This window comes from Convolutriloba macropyga, chromosome 3 (assembly GCF_964194025.1).
Source record: "Convolutriloba macropyga chromosome 3, txConMacr16.3, whole genome shotgun sequence".
Taxonomy (NCBI): Eukaryota; Metazoa; Xenacoelomorpha; order Acoela; family Convolutidae; genus Convolutriloba; species Convolutriloba macropyga.
The window spans coordinates 48,327,173-48,352,209 of NC_134470.1; the positions used below are offsets into that span (position 1 = coordinate 48,327,173).

Consider the following 25,037-nt stretch of genomic DNA (forward strand, 5'->3'; position numbering starts at 1 on the left):
GTATCATTGTTGTATTTATTCTCTATCGTTTGACCAAACATTTTCGTTGTGGAAACTGCAATGAAAAGTTTGAACCTAGTATAATTCACAAAGCATAGTCAAAAGCAATTTAAATGATGCGCGAAAGTGCGGCTAAGTTATAAATTTAATTTAGTTAGTAGTGACCACTAAGCCAAGCTTTGACAATTATTTGTTCAAAGTTTGTTCAAAAAGGAGCAGAAAAGCTAATGAAAAGTCTCTTACTGTTATGTCAATTTTGACCAGCTTCACGTTTGACCAAATTTGTGTTGTAAATTTACATTTCTGCAGATAAATATGTAAGAAAATCAAGTCTCTGTGTGTTATAATATTGCTGATTTGTGATTTTCATAACTATACGCTAATCAGTAAACGTTATAAAAACTTTTTATTTTGTTCATTACTATAATTGTGTGAATATGAATGTAAAAGGGCCGCGCAAATTTTTCAGATAACTAATATACTCAATCAAATACCATTTTAGCTGAGTAATATACAATTTGGTAAAGTTCGAAGTTTGTAGCAAAGCTTGAAGAACGAAGATTAGAACTGGCACGTCACTTAATCAAGTCCAGGTAAGAGAGAATAGAATTGAATGAAACTCACGTTAACTGCTACATGCTGAGCGTGGTACATTGCATACTTATCCAAATTGGCCATTTTTGTATTTTTGTGTAGCTAATCTTATCTTGAATGTAAAGCTGGTTGAAAAAAATGAGACTTGAAAGTTGGTTTGATTGAAATTGAAAAGTACTTTTGTGTGGTGTGGTATACGTTAAACATAACAGTCCATTGTTCGCGCTCTTATCTACAAATGCGTGACTTCGGTTAACATTATTTTTCAAAACTGTTTTTATTCTGAGTTTTTCTACTACTTTAATTTATTTCAAGTTGTCTCAACTGATGGAAGGATTAATGAATACATAATGGAGAGATCATTTGAAGAAAGTGTGGAAACTTCAGGTCGACAAACCAAGAATTCCAGCATTGAGATGTAAGTTATTTCTAAAAGTCCGTATTTTAATATTTTATGAGAAATTTTAATCAGACAATTCTGAAATTTCAGACATCATCTTGCGCCAAGCAAAATTATCTGATCAGATGATGAATCCTTCCAATAATTAAACTTTTTAAAAACTTTTCAGGACTTTCCACTTTTGTTAAAATCAAAATTTTGTATTGGGAATTTTTATTTATATAAAGTTTTGAAATTTTTTAGTCAAATAAATTTAGTAATTTAAAAAAAATTTATCGAGACATTTTTTAGTAGTTCGAAATTTAGTAGTTCCAAATGCTATATTTTGAAATTGTTTTTCCCTGTTATCCTCATTTGAGAAATTTATCATCAGAGTCGCTGCAGCAGTAAATGTATATGTATATTATTGTAGCCGCTTGTTTTTGAAAATATATACACGATTTGCAAAAAATATGCAATTTAAAAATGTTCTTTGTTGGCAAATTTTTGCATTTTCAAATGTTTTGACAAGCAAAATTGATCAAAAGAAAATTTCAATTTTTGTTAAATGAAAACAGCCTGATTTTTCCTCTGAAATGGCAGCTGACATTAGGAATTTTTTTAAGTTGTGATATTTCTTCAGTGTGGTTTAAATTTGGTAGCTTATGTTGAGCCCTGGAATCTTAATAAACAAAATTCGATAAATGTTTCAAAGCAAATATCTGAAACTAGGGAATGTTTAGGTAAACTAATTTACTGGTGTTACGGAAAAAAATGTAAAAACTGTCCAATTTTGAGCCTTCGTTATTGTAACGCCTTATTGTTTTCCACAAAGCATTTGAATGTGTTGATGCGCAGAAATATGATCCAATTGGAGAAGAGATTATATGCAAAATAAAATCAAGTAAACAACATAAAAAACAGTTTTGATAAACTTTTTGAAAGGAGAGGTTTGAAAAGTTTAGAAATATTTTTCAACCACCATAAAAATTGTTTTGGTGGTTAAACTGAATACTTTCAGTTCACATAGCCCAAAATGGAATCAAATGATAAATTATTCAAAATTTTTGTTGACTACAGTCTAGAATTTTCTGAATACTAGTTTTCTTTGACCCCGGGAAAATGCCGTGCGTTTTAGTTCTCTTGATCAAAACATATTTGAAGAATTTTCCTTATTGGAGACTGTAAATTCTACCTGATATAGATTTTGACAAATAAGAACAAAAGGATAAAATTCGGGAATTGTTTCAATTAATTCTCCCAATCAGAGGCTTTAAAAATTTTGTGGCTCAACGAAACCAAAAAAATTTTGGTCTTTCAGTCGTATGAATATAATAAAGGTACTCACTTTTTTGCAATTAGAAAAACTCAAAAAAATAACTGAACTTTGAATAAACCAATTCTCGAAAAAAGAGAGAGAAAAAGAAAATAAAACTGTCACACAATTTTCTACTGTCCAACTCACACTAGCATCTCATGTTCACATTTACAGTCTTTGTCAAATTTCGCAAAAAAACCAGTATTTTTTGTACCGATTTATGCAATTACGTAAAATGGAAGTTTCTTGTTAATGGAAAACATTATGGTAAATATTTTCTAAACCGGTTTTTAATTGCATAATCAAGATAATAAAAATCTACTACTCAGCAGCAAATACAGAAGTTGAGTGATCCTTGAAATTACCAGTTTTTGATCATTTTTAAATATAAAATAATACAATACTTTTGATTTTTTTCAAATAATTTTTGTACATTGTTTAGCCTGCAATTCTGAGGTGCTGAATCTGCATTGGTTTAAAGGAATTACTGATTTTGGAGTTTAAGGACATCACTATCAGTCCCTCATTTTAGCAGATACTTTTATATGTATTCTAATAAAAAAATAAACATTGAAATGAAGAGTTCCAGAAATAAAACATGGGAAACTTTCTTCGCCAACGAACAGTTGACTCAGTTCATCAAGAGTTTTCCAATAATGCTACCTTTGTTTCTCGCCTTCAAATTTATTTATCGGTCAAATTGAAAAATTTGATAAAGAATTACCCCGAATATATTTGGAGGGTTGGAACAGTAATTTGGACTACCATTCAATAAAGTTGTGAATAGCTGCTGTGATGACCAACAATTAGATAATAACTGCAAATAATTATCTGTAGAGAATGCTTATATATACATTCAATTACTTTCGTTTTAGACTAGCAAAGAATTGCTCTAGTCTTCAGTAAATTGATCAAATAAAAAATAACGATAATTTCCACAAGAATGATGAAATTTCCCAGTTAAGCTTACTAATAAGCATAACAGAAATTTTGGTTATTTCTGCAGGTGTTGCAATAAATTACATTATCAAAAAATTTGTGATTTAGTTAGAAAATTACACGGTCGAATAAAGAAAAAAAAACTCAAAAATTGCATTCTTATATTTCAATCGCATTGCGAAATTTCTGCAGTTGATAGAGTCAATTTTTTAGGACATGAATGGGTTTTGAGTCTAATGAGTCCACTTTTCTGTAAAACTGTGAAACTATGAGCTATTTACCAAAAAAGGTTGGTTTGTTCGGTGTAACCAGGATTGAAAAATCGTGCCACCGCTGGTAACAATTGCATAATCATGGGCCAACTTTTCACTATTAGAAAACCTGATTTTAATCGTGATTGCTAAGCAAACAAAGCTTGAAGCCAGAAAAAATTCTAATGAATAAGCAACATGGAACAATTCTACTAAAATATTTATATAAGTAGTAAAAGTAAAGTGCAATTTTGTAGTTTCGCTAGAGGACTAAAAAAAACTTGACATATAACTTATATCTTCCTGAACTATCGAGAAATTTTGAGTCCAAATAAAAAGTTTTTTTTCTATCACTTATTAAAATAGAAATTGCTTCTAAAAAAGACGCATTCTAAGTATTTGAATAGCCATCAGAGAATATACGTTTTAAAAACTCAATTAACAATTTGATACCGCATTTAACTCTATTTTCAGCTCTACATCTCTTTATGAAGACTTCGGCGTGCTCATAAAAAGTTGGGTTCAAAGCCGTTGTCTAAACATGAGCTGAAATTTTTCCATATGCCATTTTTGTCCAGCATGCTGTTTTCACACGTTGAAGCCTAAAGGCCTCAACGTGTGAAAAAAACATGCTTGACAAAAATGGCACATAAAAAAGTTCAGCTTATATTTAGGAAACACCCGAACTCGAGCCCAACTTTTTATTAGTACGTCAAAATCTTGATTGAACAGAAATAGCAATTGCGTAAATTATATGAACCAAAAGCCAGAAATTAAATAGAGGAAAAATTTCTCGAGGAAAATGAAAAATGTAGATTCCATCAATAATAGAATTTGTTTTCAAAATAGGTTGAGGATTTTAGTTACTTCTTGTTTTGGCCTTTTGGCTATGATTTACTTGCTTGCTTCCTTTGGTATTTTAATATTCGGTGTTTTTGGTATATAAATTCCCAGGCTGAGGTCTCAGACCGAAAGTTGATATCTCCAGAACGAAATAAACGCACAAGTGGTGTGTCGTGCGTTCAAAGTAACACCACGGTCTGGAAACACGAATGATACACGCATGATAGTCTGGACATAGGCAACTTTGAACGCACGATAGTCTGGACATAGGAAAATTTAACGCACGATAGTCAGGACATAGGCAACTTTGAACGCACGATAGTCTGGACATAGGCAACTTTGAACGCACGATAGTCAGGAAATAGGCAACTTTGAACGCATGATAGTCTGGACATAAGCAACTTCAATTTTATATATATGGGTGTGTGTGTGTAGTGCCTTTTCGCAGTTCGTACACTTTGATTATCTCCCTCTGAATCTTATAACTTGAATACAAACAATTTAATTGAAGCTTCGCGAAAGCATTTTTGTTTTGGAATAAGTCCACTCTCCAATTTAAGGAACCTTAATTGTAATTCCCACAGATCTCGTCTTTGATTTTGACCTCGACAAGCAAAAAGATTTGTTGTTTCGCTTCACCAAAAATATCATCATCAGCTCCTGGTACTAAAATTAAGCCGCTCAAAAGTACCAGGCAAAGACGTTTAGTAATCTGTTGTCTGTTCTTTCAAACTGATTGTTGAAAAGTTTTTAAAGTGACCTTATGGCAACACAGGTAGAGGTCCCACACCGAAAATCTATATGTCCAGACAGTCCCAGAGAAAACATGTCTATGCGCAGACCGTCCCAGACAGAACGTACCTATGTCCAGACTTTCGTGCTTTCAAAAAATTTGTGCGTTCTTCGTGCGTTCAAAAGACCGCATGTCCAGACTTTCGTGCGTTCAAAATTACATATGACCAGATTTTTGTGTGTTCCAAGCCAAAATGTGTGCGCTAAATTTGTGCGTTCAAGTCCAGACGTTTGTGCGTTCATGTGCAAATATATTGCCAGTTTTATTCATACAAAGTGTTCACAACGTTTTTATAATGTATTCATTTCAGCTATAGATATTTTTGGGTTATTGTTGTGATGAAGGGCCCCAGAAGTGATGAAGGGCCCCAGAAGGGCCCCATTTTAAATTATTAAAAGGTGCTCGATGAAAATATTGGATGAACGTGGTGCCAGGCACCCAGTAGTTAATGCTTGATTTTGTTTTTGCACTTTCAACAGTGGTCTATAATTCTAGGCGTGAAATTGTCCAAGACATATGCACCTAAAATGTTAATTTTTAAGAAAGAAATCAAAACAAACGACGTCTAAAATTTGCTAACCGCAGAAATAGAGGAGCAGAAAAACTGTCCAGGATAATATCACTGAAATTGGCCTACATGTTTCTCCAAGCAATGAAAGTGTATCAGTTGGCGTTGTACTTTGGTTTGTGTTGTTATTTGAGGGAAAAGTTTTGTTGTAACTTTTTTTTATTTTTAAACACTTGTGGCAACGCAAATTCTTTGTAGGCGAGTCATGTAAATACTAACTCAGATATCAGCAAAAGCAGAAATCCAAAAAACAATTTTTTTTTATCTTTTCTCTGATATATTCCTCACAATAAATTATAGATTGCGTTGAAAAATCTTTAGATGGCTATTTTTTGTGATGTCAACGATAATATAATTAATCTAAAGCTCTGCGTTTGAGCAAATTTGAACCCAAATGATGGCATAAATTCATAATGACAGAATATTTTTTATTGTCACTGGTTGGATTCATTTCTTACCAAACAGCTGATACTAGATTTGCCTCCTGAAATATAAACTTAAGCGCTAATCTGTTCTTTTTTAAGTTTGGTAATAACAAATTGTCATTAATGCCAACCGTGCAATCAGTATAAAGTTTCCTCTCTTCTGTTTCTGTCAAATTTTCAATTTACTATTAGAGCAGTGACTCGAAATTTTTAAAGAGATTTACTCCATTCAACATTGTTTGAAACATTTAAATTAACGAAAGTTGTAGGTTTCATTATTTTTCTGAGGCTCTTATTACAATAAATGAAAATTCAAGTTCAGATCAATGTCTACAGGCTCACTTTTTCCGAAAAAACTATGCATTTTTCAAATAGTTGAAGAATTTTGATTTTCATTTCTGATCAATATGACCTCCTATTTTTTTCCGTTTGTTCTGACATCGAAAGATTTGAAGTTTTAGGGAAACGAGAAAAACTCAATAGTTGATGTTGAAGAAGATACTAAAAGTTTTTTCTCACCAAAGTTCCCAGGTTCATAAATTTCTCATGAGATAACAACACTTTCGCAAAAACTCCAGTTTGTGCTGGATGCTAAACTTGCAAGACCTTGAAAGATTCTTGCGAAATTGAGATCAGTCTTGAAAAAATATTGCAAGATTAACATCTGAATCTCGAAAAAAATATTGCAAGGTTAGCATACAAAAAGCATGCGAAAAATCCAAACAATTACAATTGAAAACTCAAATACATTGTAATATCATGCTAAATGTACGACACGAAAGACTATTTCCAACTTTTAATTTCCCACTTTTCTTATGTTTTATTTAGAATTGCAGAAGTTATTTTCTAAAAAAACTTGAAGTTTGAAAAAAAACCTCAACTAACTATCATGAAATGATAGAATATTTTTTTTAAAAAAATAATTGAAATGTGCAACAGAATGAGAATGGTGTAAGACTAGTCCGCTAGATGAGTTTGTATTGTTTAATGTAATAGTAACAATTTTACGTACATTTTAAAAAAAATCAAAATAGGCTAAACTATAACTGAGATTATTGCGTCCGATAATGAAAAACTATGCGCTACTACTAAAACTAAACAATGAGGACTGAATTTGACAAAAATGATATTGTAAGAATTTTGCAACATAAACATCGTCATCCAAAATTTTGTAATATTGTGATCAGTTTGCAAAATCTTGCAAGATTGACATCGTCCAAGCAAGATTGACCTGGAAAGGTTGATATATTTTTGCAAGAATCTTCCAAAATTTAACAAGGTTGACATCCGATCTCGGCCAGGGAACTCTGCAGGTTGTAAGAAATCGGAATCAAGAATTTCCGCTTAGTTTGTGTAATAAATCAATACGCTTTAATTGATAATTGTGTATACTGCACGGTTTAAAGCCATCTTCTATTATTTGGAATAGTTGTAATCAACATTTGCTTTTATTGGCGTTTCTCAGCAAAAACAATGATTGCGAAGATATAAAACGAATATTTAGGCAGGTGATTTGAGATATACGCAAGAAATTCAATTAAATGTTTCATAAAATTCAAAAGATAACACTTTTATTCTAATACCGAGAGTTTCTCAGATAAATTTTTGTAGGTTTTAATAACTTTTCAAGTTTCATAACGGTCATACACGATAATGTTTTGAATAAATAAACTTTTTATGGTATCAGATTATTTTGATAAGAATCTTATCAGTTCATCCGTGATTGATACAAGCTCAACAAAAAACGTTGCAACATTTTTTGTGTAGCTTATTTTGTCAACGTTTCAGTTTGCTGATATAAAAAAGTCACTATAATCATGAACACGATCTAAATGTTTTTTTGCGAATCTGCACAATATTTTACAAGTTTTTTCGGCGACAAAAATTTGACGTGATCAAAAGAGTCGAATAGTTTTGCAATTTAGAGTTGATTTCCAAAAAGATCTCCAAAAATTATAAACTATAATAGCAGAAAAACTGACATTGCCGTCGTGTCTTTTGTTCAATTTATTCAAATTCTGTTGTCATAGTTACTATTTTCGTTTTTAGTTAAAAATCTTCTAATTCTAGTTAAAATAACAGTATGTCTTGTGAAAAGGAAGAAAAAAGGAAGAAACACAGCGAACCATTAAAAAATAAACAGCCTTCGCTTTGGAAATCGGTTCTCTTTCTTCAACTCAGCAAAATTTTAAAAATAAACTGTCTTAAGCAGTATTTTGTTTCTTCGTCTTGTATTAAAAATTCTTCATGAGTTTTGAGTTATTCGTAACTGTGTCTTGTATCTACAAAGAGCTTGGGCCGAAATCCATTTGATTCAGTGTCCCTGCCTCTGGTATTTCAAGTCGTGAGTACCACGTGAGATTTAGCTGCTATACGTAAAGAGATCACATACTGTGTGATTTGTAGCAAACCCAGTTTAATTTGGAATTCACGAAATTAATTGAGCAATTAGTTAAAACTGATTTGCTAATACAACGGTAAGAATATAGCGGAAAAACATTTGCTAAGGAAAAAGGCCCAAACAAAGTATCCGGACAGAATACGAAGCGCTGATGCAAAATGGGAGGTGTAATGTTTTTCCTGTCGAAGGTGAGAAAGATTCGTTACATTTGATATGCTTAAATCTTTTCGAAGCGCCCTGGTGGTGATATTGAGGAAAATCCCGCCCTTTAAATTAATTAAACAAAATTGCTCGAACTGTTGGAGAAGTGCAGATCAATTTAGCCAGTGTTCAAATTAACATTCAAAAAGTATCTAAAAAGCGTATGCACATGAATTATTTTGTGATTGATTTGATTTAATTTTTTTTGTGTATGCAAGCCTACAGAAACAATTTTAAACATTTTCAAAGTACTTGATGCCAAAGTAAAAAAATAACTTTTTTGGATACCCCGTTCAGAACCGATCATTGCCAAAGTTGGGAAGCTGGAAGACCAAATATAACAATTTTACGAAAAATTAAAAACAAGAAATATTAACAATATTGTTTTACAGATTGTTGTGAGTGCTCAAGAGTTTAAAGGTATATGAATGTTCAAAAACCATAGATTTGTTTAATTTGTTTAATTATATTTCAGAAAGTGAACTGAAAAAAATATGCTTCACTGGGAACAGTGATTTTGAAGACAAAATCCAAAAAATGTAAGGAAAACTTGGTCTGATGAGGAATTCTAAGGTTTATTTCCAGAACCTCAAACAGCCTATCATAGATATATTCTGAATTTATCGCCAGAAAATTTGTCTATATACAGTAAGGAGCAACTTAGTTCTCAAATACATCAAAAGATAAACAGGAAAACCAATCTTGGAGGTACATTTTTTCCACTTGGTAATTCTAGTGATCACTGAAACCTTAAAAATACTCTGAGAAATAATAATGATAGAAATAATAAACAAGTCAAAACTGTTGATACAGTGGAAAAATCTTCTGGCTAAGTAATTGTTGACGTCAGAAAGCAGTTTAAATTTGTGTACTCAAATTTAGATAAAAAGTTTTGCGAAAAAAATGAAGAAGAGTAAAAACTCGCTGCAGACGACTCATCATTTAGTTTTTAACCAACGTCAGGAAAATTTTTCTAATATAACATTAAGCTCATTGATCCTTGTGAGGTTCACTCATGGATTATCGACAGTAAACAATTTAGCCCCTCACTTTAGCCCCTCCCCGTCACAACTCTCAACCAATCCATAAAAAATTAAGGTCTTTGAACATCGTTAACTACCAAAACTATCGTACAATATCAAAAAATTCGTCGTTTTAGGAAAATTATAAAAACTGCTTTCAAAAACAAATCAAACGTTAACTTGAGAAAATAAAGTGAACTTTTCCACTTCATACTAGATTCCGACGTTAAGTATCAAACGACGATAAGTCAAAACTGTTGATGCAGTAGAAATCTCTTTTGACGAAGTGATTGCTGACGCCAAACACCAGTTTAATTATGTGTCTTCAAACTCAGGTCTATAACTTTGCAAGAAAAATGAAGAAGAGTAAAAACTTACTGCTGACGGTTCATCATTTAGTTCTTAACCAACGTCAGAAAAAGTTTCCCAAAAAATTATTAAGTCCTTTAATCCTAATGAGGTTCCTTCATGGATTATCGACGGTAAAAACATTAGTCCCTCACTTTTGCTCCTCCTCGCCATAACTCCCAACTAATCAATGAAAAATTAAGTTATTCGAATATCGTTAACTACTGAATCTATTGTACAATACCGAAAATTCGTCTTTTTATAAAATATATATGAAATGCTTGCAAGAACAATTCAATGTTAACTTGAGAATTTTTAGTTAATTTTTCCAATTCAGTCTGGATTCCGACGTTTACCATCAGCACGAGATGCTTCTCTGTATTTCATGGTCTCAACTCAACACGATTTTTATAATGGTAATATTGTTCATAAGAATGTGCTCAGTCTATCTAGAGGTTTCGACTCATTGTCGCATCAAATCCTATTGAGAAATTTACAATATCTTCTCAAACGCTGCGTTTGAACTCATAGAATGTTTTCTTCGGATGAACTATAACAATTTTTTTTGAGGGGACTTGTTTCAAAATGAGATGAGCTGATACAGGATATTACTCAGGGAACATTTACAAAACCGCTTCCTTCGAATGCGTGTGTTAAGAACTTCATTAATCAAGAAAGTAAAATTAGTAAAATCTTGACAGATGCCGATGATAGTTAGTTGCGTTTTAGTTAAAAAATGCGATGTTGTTTTCAATTTTTTGCAAAGATTCAAAACTTTTTGCATCAATATGTTGAATTGAACGCCAAAAACTGATTTTTAACATTTAGTTGTTACAATGGTCGATCATCTTGGTTTACAAACATGAAGTGGAAGAACGTTGTAAAAAATATTGGCTGTTGATATCAAAACCGTTTGAACTGTACAACATCGGAAAACATTTGACTTGGGCATTGAAATTGAATTGATTGTTTTTCGTTCTAGTTTGAACTTTTCAGAAAACGCGAAAAATCATTCGTATAAGACAGCTTATTTGGTTTTAAATCTGTAGCGCACTTTTTTCAATACATTATATACTTGAGTAGGGCCTTTTAATACCAACTGCAATTAACTCTTAAAATTAAAAAGCGTTCTAAGCAAACAATTTTTGTATTGAAGATCTCATAAGCAATATCTGCTTCTAAATAAGAGTTTGTGACGCTTGGGTTGTTCCGATTTTTGATCATTCCCTTTGATGACTGTAAAGTTCAGATTCTAGCCTTTTCATAAGATTTCTTAAGATTAGACGTACTTCGTTTCCAATAACTAGTTGTGTGGAAATTAAACTGTATGTTCCAATTGCTCTATTGTGATCTTGATAAGAGTCAGGAAAGTTAAAATAACCGGCATTAATTTCAACCATGTAACCAGTTGGGTTTCCTCTCTTCAGTTTTGTCTGTTTCTCTCAAACTTTCAAGTGACCAATATAGCTGTTACTCGCAATTATTCATTAGATTTACTCATTTGAACATTGTTTAAATTATTGCAAATCGATTGTTTGATTGTTTTTCTGAGGCCCATACTACAAAAAGTGAAAATTCAACTTCAGATAAATGTTTACAAGCTCACTTTTTCCGAAAAAACTATGCATTTTTCAAATAGTTGAAGAATTTCGATTTTCATTTCTGATCATTTTGACCACCTAGTATTTTTCCGTTTGTTTTGACATTAAAAGATTTGAAGTTTTAAGGAAACGAGAAAAACTCAATAGTTGATGTTTAAGAAGATACTATAAATTTTTCTCACCAAAGTTCCCAGGTTCATAAATTTCTCATGAGATAGCAACACTTTCGCAAAAACTCCAGTTTGTGTTGGATGTTAAACTTGTAAGATCTTCCAAGAGTCTTGCAAAATTGAGATCAGTCTTGAAAGAATATTGCAAGATTAACATCTGAATCTTGAAAAAAATATTGCAAGGTTATTATATAAAAAGCATTCGAAAAATCCAAACAATTACAATTGAAAACTCAAATACATTTTAATATCATGCTTAATGTACGACACGAAGGACTATATACAACTCTTAATTTACCACATTTCTTATGTTTTATTTAGAATTAATTGAAGAACTTATTTTTTTTAAAAAAAAATTGAAGTTTGAAAAAACAACCTCAACTAACTATCATGAAATGACAGAATATTTTTTAAAAAATATAATTGAATTGTGCAACAGTATCAAAAAGGCGTATGAGTAGTCCGATAGTTGAGTTTGTATTGTTTAATGTAATAGTAAAAATTTTACGTACATTTTTTAAAAAAAAAATCAAAATAGGCTAAACTATAACTGAATTTATTGCGTCCGATAATGAAAAACTAGGCGCCACTATTAAAACTAAACAATGAGGACAGAATTTGACAAGAATGATATTGTAAGAATTTTGCAACATAAACATCGTCATGCAAAATTTTGTAATATTGTGATCAGGTTGCAAAATCTTGCAAGATTGACATCGTCCAAGCAAGATTGACCTGGAAAAATTGACATATTTTTGCAAGAATCTTCCAAAATTTAACAAAGTTGACATCTGATCTCGGCCAGGGAATTCTGCAGGTTGTAAGAAATTGGAATTTTCTCTTAGTTTGTGAAATAAATGAATACGTTTTTTTTGATAATTGTGTATGCTTTACGGTTTAAAGCCATCCTCTATTGTTTGGAATAGTTGTAATCAACATTTGCTTTTATTGGCTTTTCACAGCAAAAACAATGATTGCGAAGATATAAAAGATTTTTAGGCAGGTGATTTGAGACATAAGCAAGAAATCCAATTAAATGTTTCATATAATTCAAAAGATAACTCTTTTATTCTATTACCGAGAGTTTCTCTGATAAATTTTTGTTGGTTTTAATAACTTTTCAAATTATTTTACTGTCATACACGATAATGGTTTTAAAAAATACACTCCGTGATTGATACCAGCTCAACAAAAAACGTTGGATCATTTTTTGTGTAGTTTATTTTGTCATTGTTTCAATTTTCTGATACAAACAAAGTCACTAAAATTATAACACAATCCAAAATTTTTTGCGAATCTCTACATTATTGCACAAAATTTTTGACAACAAAATTTCGACGTGATCAGAAGAGTCGAATAGTTTCGCAATTTAGAGGTGACTTCTATAAAGATTAAAATCTATATGAGCAGAAAAACAGAGAAGAGATTGCTGTTGTGTTTTTTTTCATTTTATTGAATTTCTGTTGTCATCCAAATTTTTTGTTGCTTTTTAGTCTAAATAACTGCAATATTGCGTTCAGTTTTTTTGCAAAATTTTTAAACCTGTTTTTGCATCAATAGATTAAAATTGAACGCCAAAAATTGATTTTTTTAAACACTTAGTTGTTACCATGAACAATCATCTTGGTTCACAAACAGTAAGTGAAAAGCTATGCCCATTTAGTTGAAAACAGCATAGATTCCTCGAATCCCATGCATTTTTTGCCACAATCTAGCTGGACCGTTTTGGTTTTCAATCTGTTTTTCAGAAACGAGGGCGCTAAAAGCCATTGTTGCCGTCAGGGGCCAATGGTTTTTGTTATATATTAACGGGCCGCTGAAACTGGGATTTTGTACAAACTATAAATTTTGCACAAAACTTTTCTTGTAACCATATTGACCGGCAATGAGAAACTTGGGGTTCAAAACTATTCAATTTATTTTTTTGGGCTTTCAACACATGTTTTCACATTAGACGAAAAATTGTGTGAAAAATTAACACACGAGATAATTTTTCTTGAGTGAAAACACACGACTTGCGACTATCACACGAAAAATCGTGTAATTCAATGCTCACACGAGAAGAAGTTGTGTGATCCCACAAAAAATTTTAAGAGTGTATGATAAATAGTTATTTTCATGATTTGTCAGGATAATTGTGCCCTCAATGAAGCTCTGTTTCATTCTGTCGCAAGTACTTCAATTTTATGTTTATAACCATAACAATCTTGAAACAAGCCCAAATGAACAGTGATAAAGGAAAACTCAAAAAATGATTAGACTTTAACAGAATGTTAACAAACATCAATAAATCAACAATCGCTAGGAACCGGTTCTAGTAGCCACCTTTCTGAGAAACAATTTGACAACTGTTGAAAAGCAAGGCAAGGTGATGCTCATTGTTGCCGATAACTTCAATTGAAAAAAAAAACGGTGCCTATCAGCCAAGTAAATTGGTACAAACTCGTTCAAAATTGAGCTAAGACTCCCACAGAAGTGCCCGGTGGAGACAAAGCTTAATGCCCAAATCCGGCATGTAGTACCCATCGTAAAATGTGTCTCACGGACATGGCTGCCAAATAGTGCCAGCGCGGAGCAAAAGGAACGAGTGCATAAGCTATCAACTCTGTGCATTCTTGAGTCCGAAAGAACCTACTGCCAAAATTGAAAAAAGTGATTGAAACTGTTTCCGCTAAGTCTTTATATTGAGAAGCTCGACTTCTTGTTGATGCTAGCCACACGCAACAACAACTACAGCGCCCCTAATGAAAAACCCCACGCGATGCGTACGACCCCAGTCAATCTCAAGGAGGCGAGCAGCCAACTGGAAAATCCAGATTGATGAAGGGAGATAACACCTACTTCAAAACTCTCTGACACAAGATGATGACACAAGTTTCACAACTGCCTCTCCGTGCTTGTTCGACAATTCATCGAACACCACGCGAATCGTCTTTAACTGACATCTACCAAAGCTTCTTTATGAAGTAGTACAAGGAGACTAGCAAATGCACACGGGAACTCTTATGCAGATGCGGAAACCGTAACAACTACGACTAATCTTATTATTGGACAGTGAAAAGGGGGGGGGGGGACCGATAAGAGGTCATGTTTTGAACCACCAATTTAATTTCTCTATTAGCACCACCACTAGTTTTAACTTACCATTCAGCCAACATGGAGCCTTGAAAGGGCAAAGTTTTTATGCATCTCTTGAAGATTAAAATTTTGGGGTATGTCGGATTTCTAAAATATCTATAAAAAACTTTCAGGACCAGTTTATTATCTGTTCTGAAGTCTTAATTTTATTGAAATGAATAAAACTACGTAATTGATAACTAGTTTTTTTCTTGTAATGCTTTTTTCAGTGGTTTAATTGGTGCTTTTTTCTCGTTCGAAACTGAACTGAAAACAAAACCTTGGATACAAAATATAAGACTAGAGTCAAAACAGACACGTCAAGAGCAGGCCTAGGAGCACTGTTAGAGCAAGAAACAAGTAACGGTTGTGAGACCATATAATGCATCTCCAGATTTTTAAACCAAGCAGGAGAGAAAAACAGTGCAAATGAACTGGAACTTCTGTGTCGTATGGGCTTTAGAACACGTACGGGCTTTAGAACACTTCAAACATTAATTATATGGACACCACTTTAACCTACAAACGGAGAATCGAGCACTCCGACAACCACGGGACAGTAACCACAGAACCAAATGTCACGCCATTGGACAAATGTACCGCAGATGCAACAAGCCCTCAAGCAATTTTAACCGCCAGCAATCCCAGAGATTGATCAACGAAGTCGATAACCACAACAGCGAACAGTCATCCCAAGTCATCAATATGATCTCTCTAGACCCCAAACTTCATTCAACGTACGAAGATTCCGCAGATGAAGAATACTCGGTAAAAATGATGGACTCAACGGACGGTCCAACAACAGAGGTCCAAACTATACATACAATAGAACACTTCAAACATTAATTACATGGACACCACTTAACGCACAAACGGACAATCACGCACCCCGACAACCACGTTGTTGGAGTGCTTCTGGGTCATGGTAGACTCTGGAAGCTCTACCAGCATTGTGAACGAACAGATGGCCAAGTGCATAGAAGCAAGAGACAGCATTACGTGGTGGAGCCGAGAACCGAACCAGTACAATTAAGAAGCTACACTAATACACTAATAAAGAAAATAGGAACTTTCTACTGCGAAGTTGTGTGGATGGGATGGAAAGCAGGACGGGCGGACATCATAGTGGTGCCCAACAAACACAGATCCATAGTGGGGAGATATCGTTTCAAACCTCTGGGTATCCACCTCAAGCAAAAGGACACCACAAAATCAGAAGTTAAGAACAATTTTTCAATCGATATACACTCAACGATCCCAATAAAAAGAGAAGTAGCGACAGAATACGAAAATTTGACAACCCGAAGAGGACAAAAACCATGAGGTAGAATCACATTTCAACAAAAACTATAACCCTCTCAATCAAAAAGGAAGATGATCCCCACTACACTTCGAACAACAAGTGGAAGAAGAACTAAAAAGTCTACAATACATAGGCCACATAACCAATTTAGAAAAATGCGACGACGGATTCCATATATATCCTGAATAGTCATCATAGTCAGACAAGACAAAACGATGAAACTAGCAAAGGACTCAAAAACTATCAATAAAGCAAACCACAAAAACAAGTATTAAATGCACAACATCGACAGCCTCGTGGACAGCATTGCGCAAACTATCACACAATTGTCCAACGAGAACTATTCTCGACAATTAGTCTAACTAGTGGATATGATATTGATATCATTTCTGTCGTAACAAAAGAAGTTTTATACAAAAAACGAAATTGTGTTGCCATATGTTTTTCCATATTTTTCATCTCGTTTAAACTATTTTACCTATTGACATCCTGAATCAAAACAGATTACGTTTAGTATGTCACCCGCTTTTTTACTGAGTTCTTTCAATTTTGAGACGTGTGGCATTATTAGTACGTTGTGCCTACAGTACTAAATTAGATTGAGACTGATTTGCAAAGCAAACAATGTTTGTTTAAGAAAGAAGAAAGCAGTTATTGTATTTTTGATTCGTAGTGCAGCTTGATATGTAGAAGTTAACGTCGCTGAAATCAAAAATCTTAGATTGCGTGCCGGGCACAGAGATTTTAATTGTAGATCTTTTGCAGAAAATTAAAGATATTTTGACAGCTTTAGCTTCATTCAAATCGTAGCGACCGTTTGCTCAGGGTGGATAGTTTTTGGTCTATATAAAAGGAATTACAGTTTAAGTAGTTGTAGGCATCGGCACAGCCGATGCGTTCCTTGACAATAGTTTTTAGGAGATCTTCAATGATTGCTCGAAAAAAAGGTGGCCTTGATTTTGAGCCTTGTAAAACAATACGTGTGACAGTTTGTCATGATGATTTCTGTCAACTAGTCGGATCAGCTTCCTATATGAAAGCAACAACTTGAGAATATTTTTGCTTAAATCAAAGTTTAACAGCTTTTTGCAAAGAAGCTGAAAGGGCACTAAACCAGAAATTCCTCCGAGATCAATTTAGAGGTTTCATAGGGCAACAAAAACTATATTCTCCAGGCGCTAAAAAATTCTGTTGAGAAAAACTGATGAAAACAGATCATTATTCTCTCATTCAAGTGTAACTTGTTTCTCTTCGTAGACTGATCTGTTTTGTTACTGCATCTTCGGTTTTCAACTGTCAATCTACACCAATCATTGCATGACATAGATATGCTGTGTCGTGCGGCAACCTTAATACATGGTTTTTTTTTAATTTCCTGCCCTCCAGTGCGTTATGCTCCCCCCCCCCGTTACAGAGCACGTGTCATTACCAACTAAATCATTATGTAAGTTGTTGAACGTGCGTCAGGTGGGTGCAAAAAGTATGCTCCCACTCAGTTGTGGGGGTCAGACACAAAGGTCCAAAACTTGATATTTCGTTGATATTTTTGTTGAAATCGCTGACATAAAGTATAAAAACCGAGTTCCTTAAGGCAGTTCCCTGGGGAATACCGTAAATCTTGAGAAGTCAATCTGGTTTTGCAATCACTTTTTAACACATTGGTTTCTATAACACAGGAGGAAGTTCGTGCATTCTCTCAAAGTTCTTATTTTTTTTTATTTTGTTCATAAAAACAATTATGGACATTGACATGAAATTTTTTGCAAAGTCTAGAAAGAGTGGGACACAATTTCGTTTTTGGCAACTTGCTGGCTTAACTAATAATATATAAAAGTTGATATGAAATAGTTAAATTGCTCGAAAGTTTTCTCAATAACTTTCAGCGTCAGGAGTTTAAAACTTCTAAATATTTACAAATATATAGACAGCAACGTGTCTTGATTGTCTATTTACTTTTTCAATTTTTTCAAAAAAATTCTAAGAGGTTACTACATTAAAGTTTGTTAAAATCTATGAAGAACTTTAAAACTTTTATAATGAGTCTTTTTCTGTATGAGTTTTGATTAGGAGATTTTCGTTTTGATCAACAATATAACGTTGCTCACATGGCAATTCGGTAATTCTTTAGACAGAATAGGTTTTCTGCACTTAATATTTTGGTAAAAGTTCCCTGATTTTGTACTCGTCCCGCGCATTCAGTTGTGGTTTGCGTCTACTATGTCTAGAGCTTCTATCGTTATAAGTTTCTTTGGTATCCTGGCACTAATCAATTATCTTATAATTAAAGGCTCTTGGAGCCCCACAGCATTCCACAGCAAGTTGACCCACCAGTTAATATGTTTTTCGACGCTCAGAAATTCTCGTGGCCAAACGTTGAGGCGTCTGTCCGACATAAGTGCAATTGCCGGTAGGTATGTACGTCGTTTTCGTTTTGTGAAGATGGTTGTCAAATTGCACGTTTTTTTCCTAAATTGCAGGCTAAAGTTACCTCGATACTGCAGCAAAATAAGGGTTTAAAGTCTTTCTTGGGCGGTTTTTGTCACCTCTGTTGTGCCTTCACGCCTCCATTTTACAACCGAAGTTTACTTTTGGTTTTTTGTAATGCATCGTTGTATATAATGAAAGTCCAACATTCAGGGTATAGATTTTTTTTAGCTATATATAGATTTTATAGCTCAAAATATTGCCATGTACTAGTGCTTCCAAAAACGCAATGAAGAAGCCCTTCTACAATATTCTTCTATGTTGGATTGGTGTCCAGCTATGGAAATTCCAGACAACTTCCGTATCGGTTGGTTTCTTGTACCACTCGCAATTAAATTCCTAACAGCTAATTACATTGATGTTTATGTCTAAAAAGGCAAAATTGCCATATTCGTTAGGTTTTTTTTTAACTTCCAATGGAAGGGAGTTTCGTTTTTGGAGCAAGATGTCCAGTTCACCATTTAACGTGCTAATTATATAACTTATATAGTCTACACATCATTCGAATAATTGTATTTCAGTTTCCGGTTCACTATCTAAACTGTTAATTTTCTGGCAATTAGAGCAGTTCCACAACATGTCCTGCATTTTGGCGTAAAAATGATTATCGATATTTTGGAGTTTTGCATGAAAGTTATTCTCATATCTCTAACATTCGACTCCTTTGCCTCTATAGGTGATTCTTCGCTTGCACACAGGGCAGGCCTCAAGATCATTTTTAGGGATCTCATTGGTGATGTCTTTCGTTGACTTAATCCGATGTTCAAATGATTTCATCCAAAAGCTAGCCAGAGTTACTGCTAGTGATGATCACATTGCTAAGCTCTCAAACTGACAAAACTAATTTTCATTTCATAAAAAAAGGCATTTTTCACAGCTAGCTTCGAGAGTGTTTTCAAAGTCGATTTTGATATCTCTGGGGTGTGGTCACTAGAGTACAGGCTCCTCAAGAATATTTCAATTGCTTTATTAACAGCGAAATTTGTATGTAGCTATGTAACAATATAGCACGTGCTTCTGGGGGAAGACAAATAATATGCATCCATTATTCTGTGGGGCCACAAACGGAAAAGATTCTAAACGCCCTGTCTCTAGACAATCTAGTGTTGCTGTTGTTGTTGTTGTTGTTGTTGTTGTTGTTGTTCTTGTTGTTGTTGTCGTTGTTGTTGTCGTTGTTGTTGCAGCTGGGAATTTAGGACTGCATGTCGAGGTGTCGTTCTGGCCCTTGAGTCTTGCTACTAGAGAACTGTGAGTAAATTTCGGCATCGGTGACAATCACAACACAGTTGCCACGTGCAGATAATTTTAGTGTTGAACGCGCCTAAATTTTCTGAGCGTGTACAATTCTGTGGATCCTCCTAGAACTTTGTTTATTTCAGGTATTTCAATATCGTCTCTTCCCTCTTGAGTAAGCTTTGAGAGAGTAAGGAGATCGTTCATCTGCGTATACATTGGTAATGGTCAGGTGTTCAAAAGCCTCAGTTCATTCTAATAGGGCTCGCTTCGTTCTGTTATCCACCCATTTTCTTTCCGCTGGAGTTTTTCAAGATTGCCTAAATCAGATTTTGAGGGCGTGGTACAGTTGATTCCGTATAACAAGAATGGCAGAACAAGCGATTTGTATAATCCCAGTTTTATGAAGGGTTTTACGGCATAGGCAACATTCCTTCTTATCAAGTAAAGGGCTCTGTTTGCTTTTTTGAGTCTAGCATTTATATAAGTCGATCAGTGACGTTACTGACGTTTATACCAAGGTCCTTGACTGCTTGCAGAGAGTTTAAAGTTTGATTTAAGAGTTCAAAATCATTTTCTGGCCCTCTTATTTTTAGTATTGAACACTTGCCGACTGCAAGTTCTGTTTTGTTTGTCGCTACCCAATTTTTTACTGCCTTTATGTCCTCCTGGAATTCGGTGTCACTGTATCTCATTGAGAGGATCTTCAGGTCATCGGCAAACATGTATGGATCGCTAAATCTTAGGACATCTTGATGAGTATACAGAACAGAAGGAGTCCGAAAAGAGATCCTTGTGGGACGCCACTTGTGATTTCAAGAACCTTGGAGCTTGTGTTATCAGCTCTTACGAATTGTCTTCTATTGTGGAGATTGTCAACCAAAATTTCGAGGAAGCATCCGCCCACACCAATTTGAACTACTTTGATGAGTACTTCTATATGCGGTACTTTGTCGAAAGTTTTCGGTAAGTCAGAGTAGAAGGTAAATATGTTGTCACTTGTGTTTTTGTCCATTGCCTCGTTAATCTTTTTCAGGCAGGAAAACATATTGGCAGTTACACATCTACCTCGAACAAAACCATGCTGATGCTTGCTCAAGTGTTTTTCAAAGTGTTCATATAGTGGCTCGTAAATGCGTTTTTCGAAAATTTTACTGTCGATATTCAGTAGAGAAACCAGACAATAATTCGTGACCAGCCTCTTGTCGCCCTTCTTGTAAAAAGGTCGGGAATTTTTCTCAAGCGCTTTATGTTCTTAAAGACTAGGTATAAGACATCTTCGATAGCTTTGCTTTTTTGGTAGAAGATAGGGGGTACACGTTAGGGCTTCTAGTCTTAGTGATGTCGAGCTCCGATTTTGGTTAAAGTTGGGTTCATAAAATTGATATCTTCTATGCTAAAGGAAAGTTTAGGAGTGTAGCCAGAATGAAAGAACTCGTTTATTAAGTTTACTTCGTCTTCAATGTTGGATGCTGATCTTCCACCATTGATTAGAACTTTTGGGAGTTTTGATGGCTTATTAAGCCTTTTGAGATGTTTGAAGATCACACTGGTGTCTCTGGTGCTCATTATTTTCTCTTGATATTAACACCGATCTATTTCTGTGGCCTCTGTCACAACGTTTTGAATTTTCCTTACGATGTTTTTCCGATATGACATTGGTTTGTTTGCTACAAGTTTACGCTGAGTGTTCAAATGTTTTATCAATTTGGACGTACATGGTGTAATCCAAGGTGGTAGATACTGCCTATGCCTGGTGCTTTTGGGAATCGTTGCTTGTGCTACATTGTCAAAAAAGTCGTACATCTCTTCGCACATGTTGTTTATGTTTGTATAGCACACTGGTTTGAAGTCAGCATTTTTGATCATTTCGCTTACTTCCGAGTAATTAGCTCTTACAAAACTTTGAAAAGTTCTCAAAGTTGGTTTAATTTCTGCATGAGGGCACTCAACTAGAAGACTGATTATCTTGTGACCTCAGCAGTTGAATGATTTTGTGAATTTTTCGTCAACAGCGGAGTGCATGTAACAATATCGGTAAAAGGCAACGTCCAGTATGTTGTTTTCGCGGGTGCTAAAACCAACACTTTGAAGAAAAAAGTTGTTTTCAAAGAGTTCTAGTGCTTCCTGTTCGTCAGTGTCCTCACTTGAGAAGTTGTGCACGTTTGCCTTCGCAAAGTTTGAATCTCCACAGATTATTGCTGTGCTGCTTTTTGGTTGGACTGACAGAAATGTTCCAAAGTCCTCTTTTGTGTATCTGTGACCACTTCCTTTCGGGGGTTTGTAGAACATAGAAATAAAAAAGCTGAGTTTGTTAATTTCTAGTCTGCAGGTGAGTGAACAGTCGGGTTGGTCAGTATTAAGTTGTTCAGATGCTAGGCTGTTTTTGACGGCAATCATTGCCCCTCTTTGAGTGTTGTTTTCTGCATCTTGTTTTCTGTCTGATCTATATATGGTGTAGGTGTCTAAGAGTAGTTCAGATGATGAAATGTTGTCGTTTGACCATTTTTCGCAACTACATATAGTGTTATAGTCATTAAGCATTACTGCATTAGCAAATTTTGATCTTCTTTCCAGGCTTGCCAGGCTTCTTGTATTAATTAGAAGAGTATTGATGAATCCTAGTCACCATCATTCAAGATTATCTCCTAAATCTACTGTCTTGCCATCATTGAACAACTCGAGGTTTCGAGTTTTCAGTTTGTCGCGGGAAAATTTTCCTCAAGTAGTTCTTTTCGTTTTTTAAGACACAAATTTTCTTTAATTACATCTTTTTTTGATAGGGCTGGTAAAAAGAACACACCTTTCTCAGTTAGAATTGGGATTTTGTCGTTGGCTTTCGCTAAAACTAATCTGGCATCATGTTAAGTCGGAGGCGTCAGAAGTAGTGTCCGTTGTTTTTTACTGGTGTTGCTGAATTTACCAATTCATTTTAGCTCCGTTATTTGGGTTGTCACTCCTATTCGGTTTTACACATCGTTCCTTTTATTCGTAGTGGGGACAAAATTCTCGGCTTCGGATTTGTCGGGGTTTTCTGGAATCCCTTGTATTTGAATGCTTTTTCTGATTTTGTTATCCAAGTCAGGCGGCTCTTCGGAGTGTGCTTTAGATGTAGCACTTACAATTCTTGGCTAGACGGCAACCGCCTCCGCATAGCTCTTATATATTTTTTCGCATATATTTTTAATGGCACTATCCACTCTTGTATCAACGACTGCTGTTATGGTCTCTTCCATTGTCTGCAGTTTTTCGTTGATCTCCTGCGTTTCTGTTTCAATCATTTCCTTCATCTTGTCAATCGTTTGACATTTTATGAAGTTGTCTCTTTCATTATTATGCAGATATTTTACACAGAGCAACATTGCTAGTTGACCCGCTTCTTTGAGACCATTAACTGCAACTTGTTACAACTTGGCTCGGAGCGCATATGAACCTTACAGGCGACGCATATGCATCTTGGCGATGTTTGATTTATCACTTTTTACAAGTATTTCAACTTTTTGACATTTTTAGGTGGGGCTAAAAAAAGCCAGACTCAAGGAACAGAAGGATAGATAATGCTAGGAGTCTGGACAACTAAATCCAGTCTCTTAACAACAGAAGAAGAGTCGATACAAAGTTTTGTTCAACGCCTGGACATTTAAATCCAATCTTTTAACAAAAACTTACTATAAATTTTTCAATGACCTGAGTTTCTTCCAGTTTGTGTCGTTTCGCTTTTCGATGTGGCTTGATCGGCTTCTTTTGTTTCTTTAAGAGTCTATTGAGGTCGATACCGTTATTGATAACGGTATGTGCACTGGTTTAATTTTTCTTTAAACAGAAAGATTGTATCGAGACTAGACTTTAAAGGATCTTTTCTGTTTGCGCCCCCACACTTTACTAGGTGCAAACTATTTGCCTTCCCCAGAAGCACATGTCATATTTTTACATTGTTAATTACTACGCAATGGCACGTGCTCTAACGGACGGGGGGTTTCATAACGTAAGGGGGGTATAAACGGAAAAGATTTGACGTTTAATTTTGAAATCTGAATTGAATCTTGTCGAATAGATCATTAAATATACGTGGTGAGCTAATTGTTCAGGAAGTAAAGGATTGAGACACCCGGTGGCTGGAGTTGGAGTTACTGATAGTTTCTCGGCGTGAAATGCACAAAATCTGCAGAGATTAGCATATGATTGTGAAAACCACTTAGAAAATAGTGCTCGGAAAATTCTGTTTTAACAAATTTACAATTAGTTGTTCAATTCTAAGGTGAATGTTGGGAGGTATAGGAGAGAAATTAGGAGTTTTTCCTAGTATATTTGCACTTTTGATAAAATACGGTCACTTGGTTTCTACTTTTACGGTCACTAGGTTTCAACTTTTACCTGACCTGGTTGCCGTCCGTCATAGCGAATACAATTTTCCCTGGAGTGGGAGCTTTTTTCTCAATTAAATTTGTTTGTTCAAACCAGCTTTTTATTCAAAATATGCAACTATTATAAAAGATTTGATACAAGATTCTGCTGGCTCTATCCGAGTTTGCAATGCTCTGTGGTGTTTGGTTTTGACGGACAGGATTACTTTGAATATGTTGAAGAGCAAGCTAAGGCAATGCCATACGCTCTTAAATGATTTCATAAATTTTTTGCTAATGTCAATTCTTTAGTGAAAATAAACGAAAGCCAGGGAAACCTCATCAAATTTACGAAATGCCCAACAGGTCTCACTGCTTGTTAATAAGGTCTGGTCAAGTCAGCTTTTCTGGTCGGCATGCGTTGCCTGTGGGACTACCTCCATCGTGACATCCACATCTCAAATGATTGTGCGGAGGTCAACCCAGTGCCTGTCTAGTCTCTAAAGATGTTTAGACTGGGCCTGGACGTAACCTCTTCTGGCAGATTGTTCTAGTCTGCAACCGCTCGCACAGTGATGCAGTTCCTTCTGCTTTCAATTTTTGTTTTTTTCGACTTCACTTTTTTCTGGTTTCCTCTAGAGATTTTGGCGTTAGGCTCAAACAATCTGTCACATGAACTGCTATCGTAAAACTGGTTTGTTAGC

The 25,037-nt window shown here is 34.7% G+C and overlaps 1 protein-coding gene across 1 annotated transcript in view; it reads left to right on the forward strand.

The window, feature by feature from the left end:
- Positions 1-709: 709 nt before the first annotated feature.
- Positions 710-25,037, forward strand: part of LOC142337107 (uncharacterized) — an 84,976-nt gene continuing 60,648 nt past the window's right edge. The window contains exon 1 of the mRNA XM_075386198.1: positions 710-1,012. Coding sequence (XP_075242313.1) covers positions 945-1,012 — 68 coding nt within the window. The 5' untranslated portion in view covers positions 710-944. The remainder of the gene's footprint in view (positions 1,013-25,037) is intronic.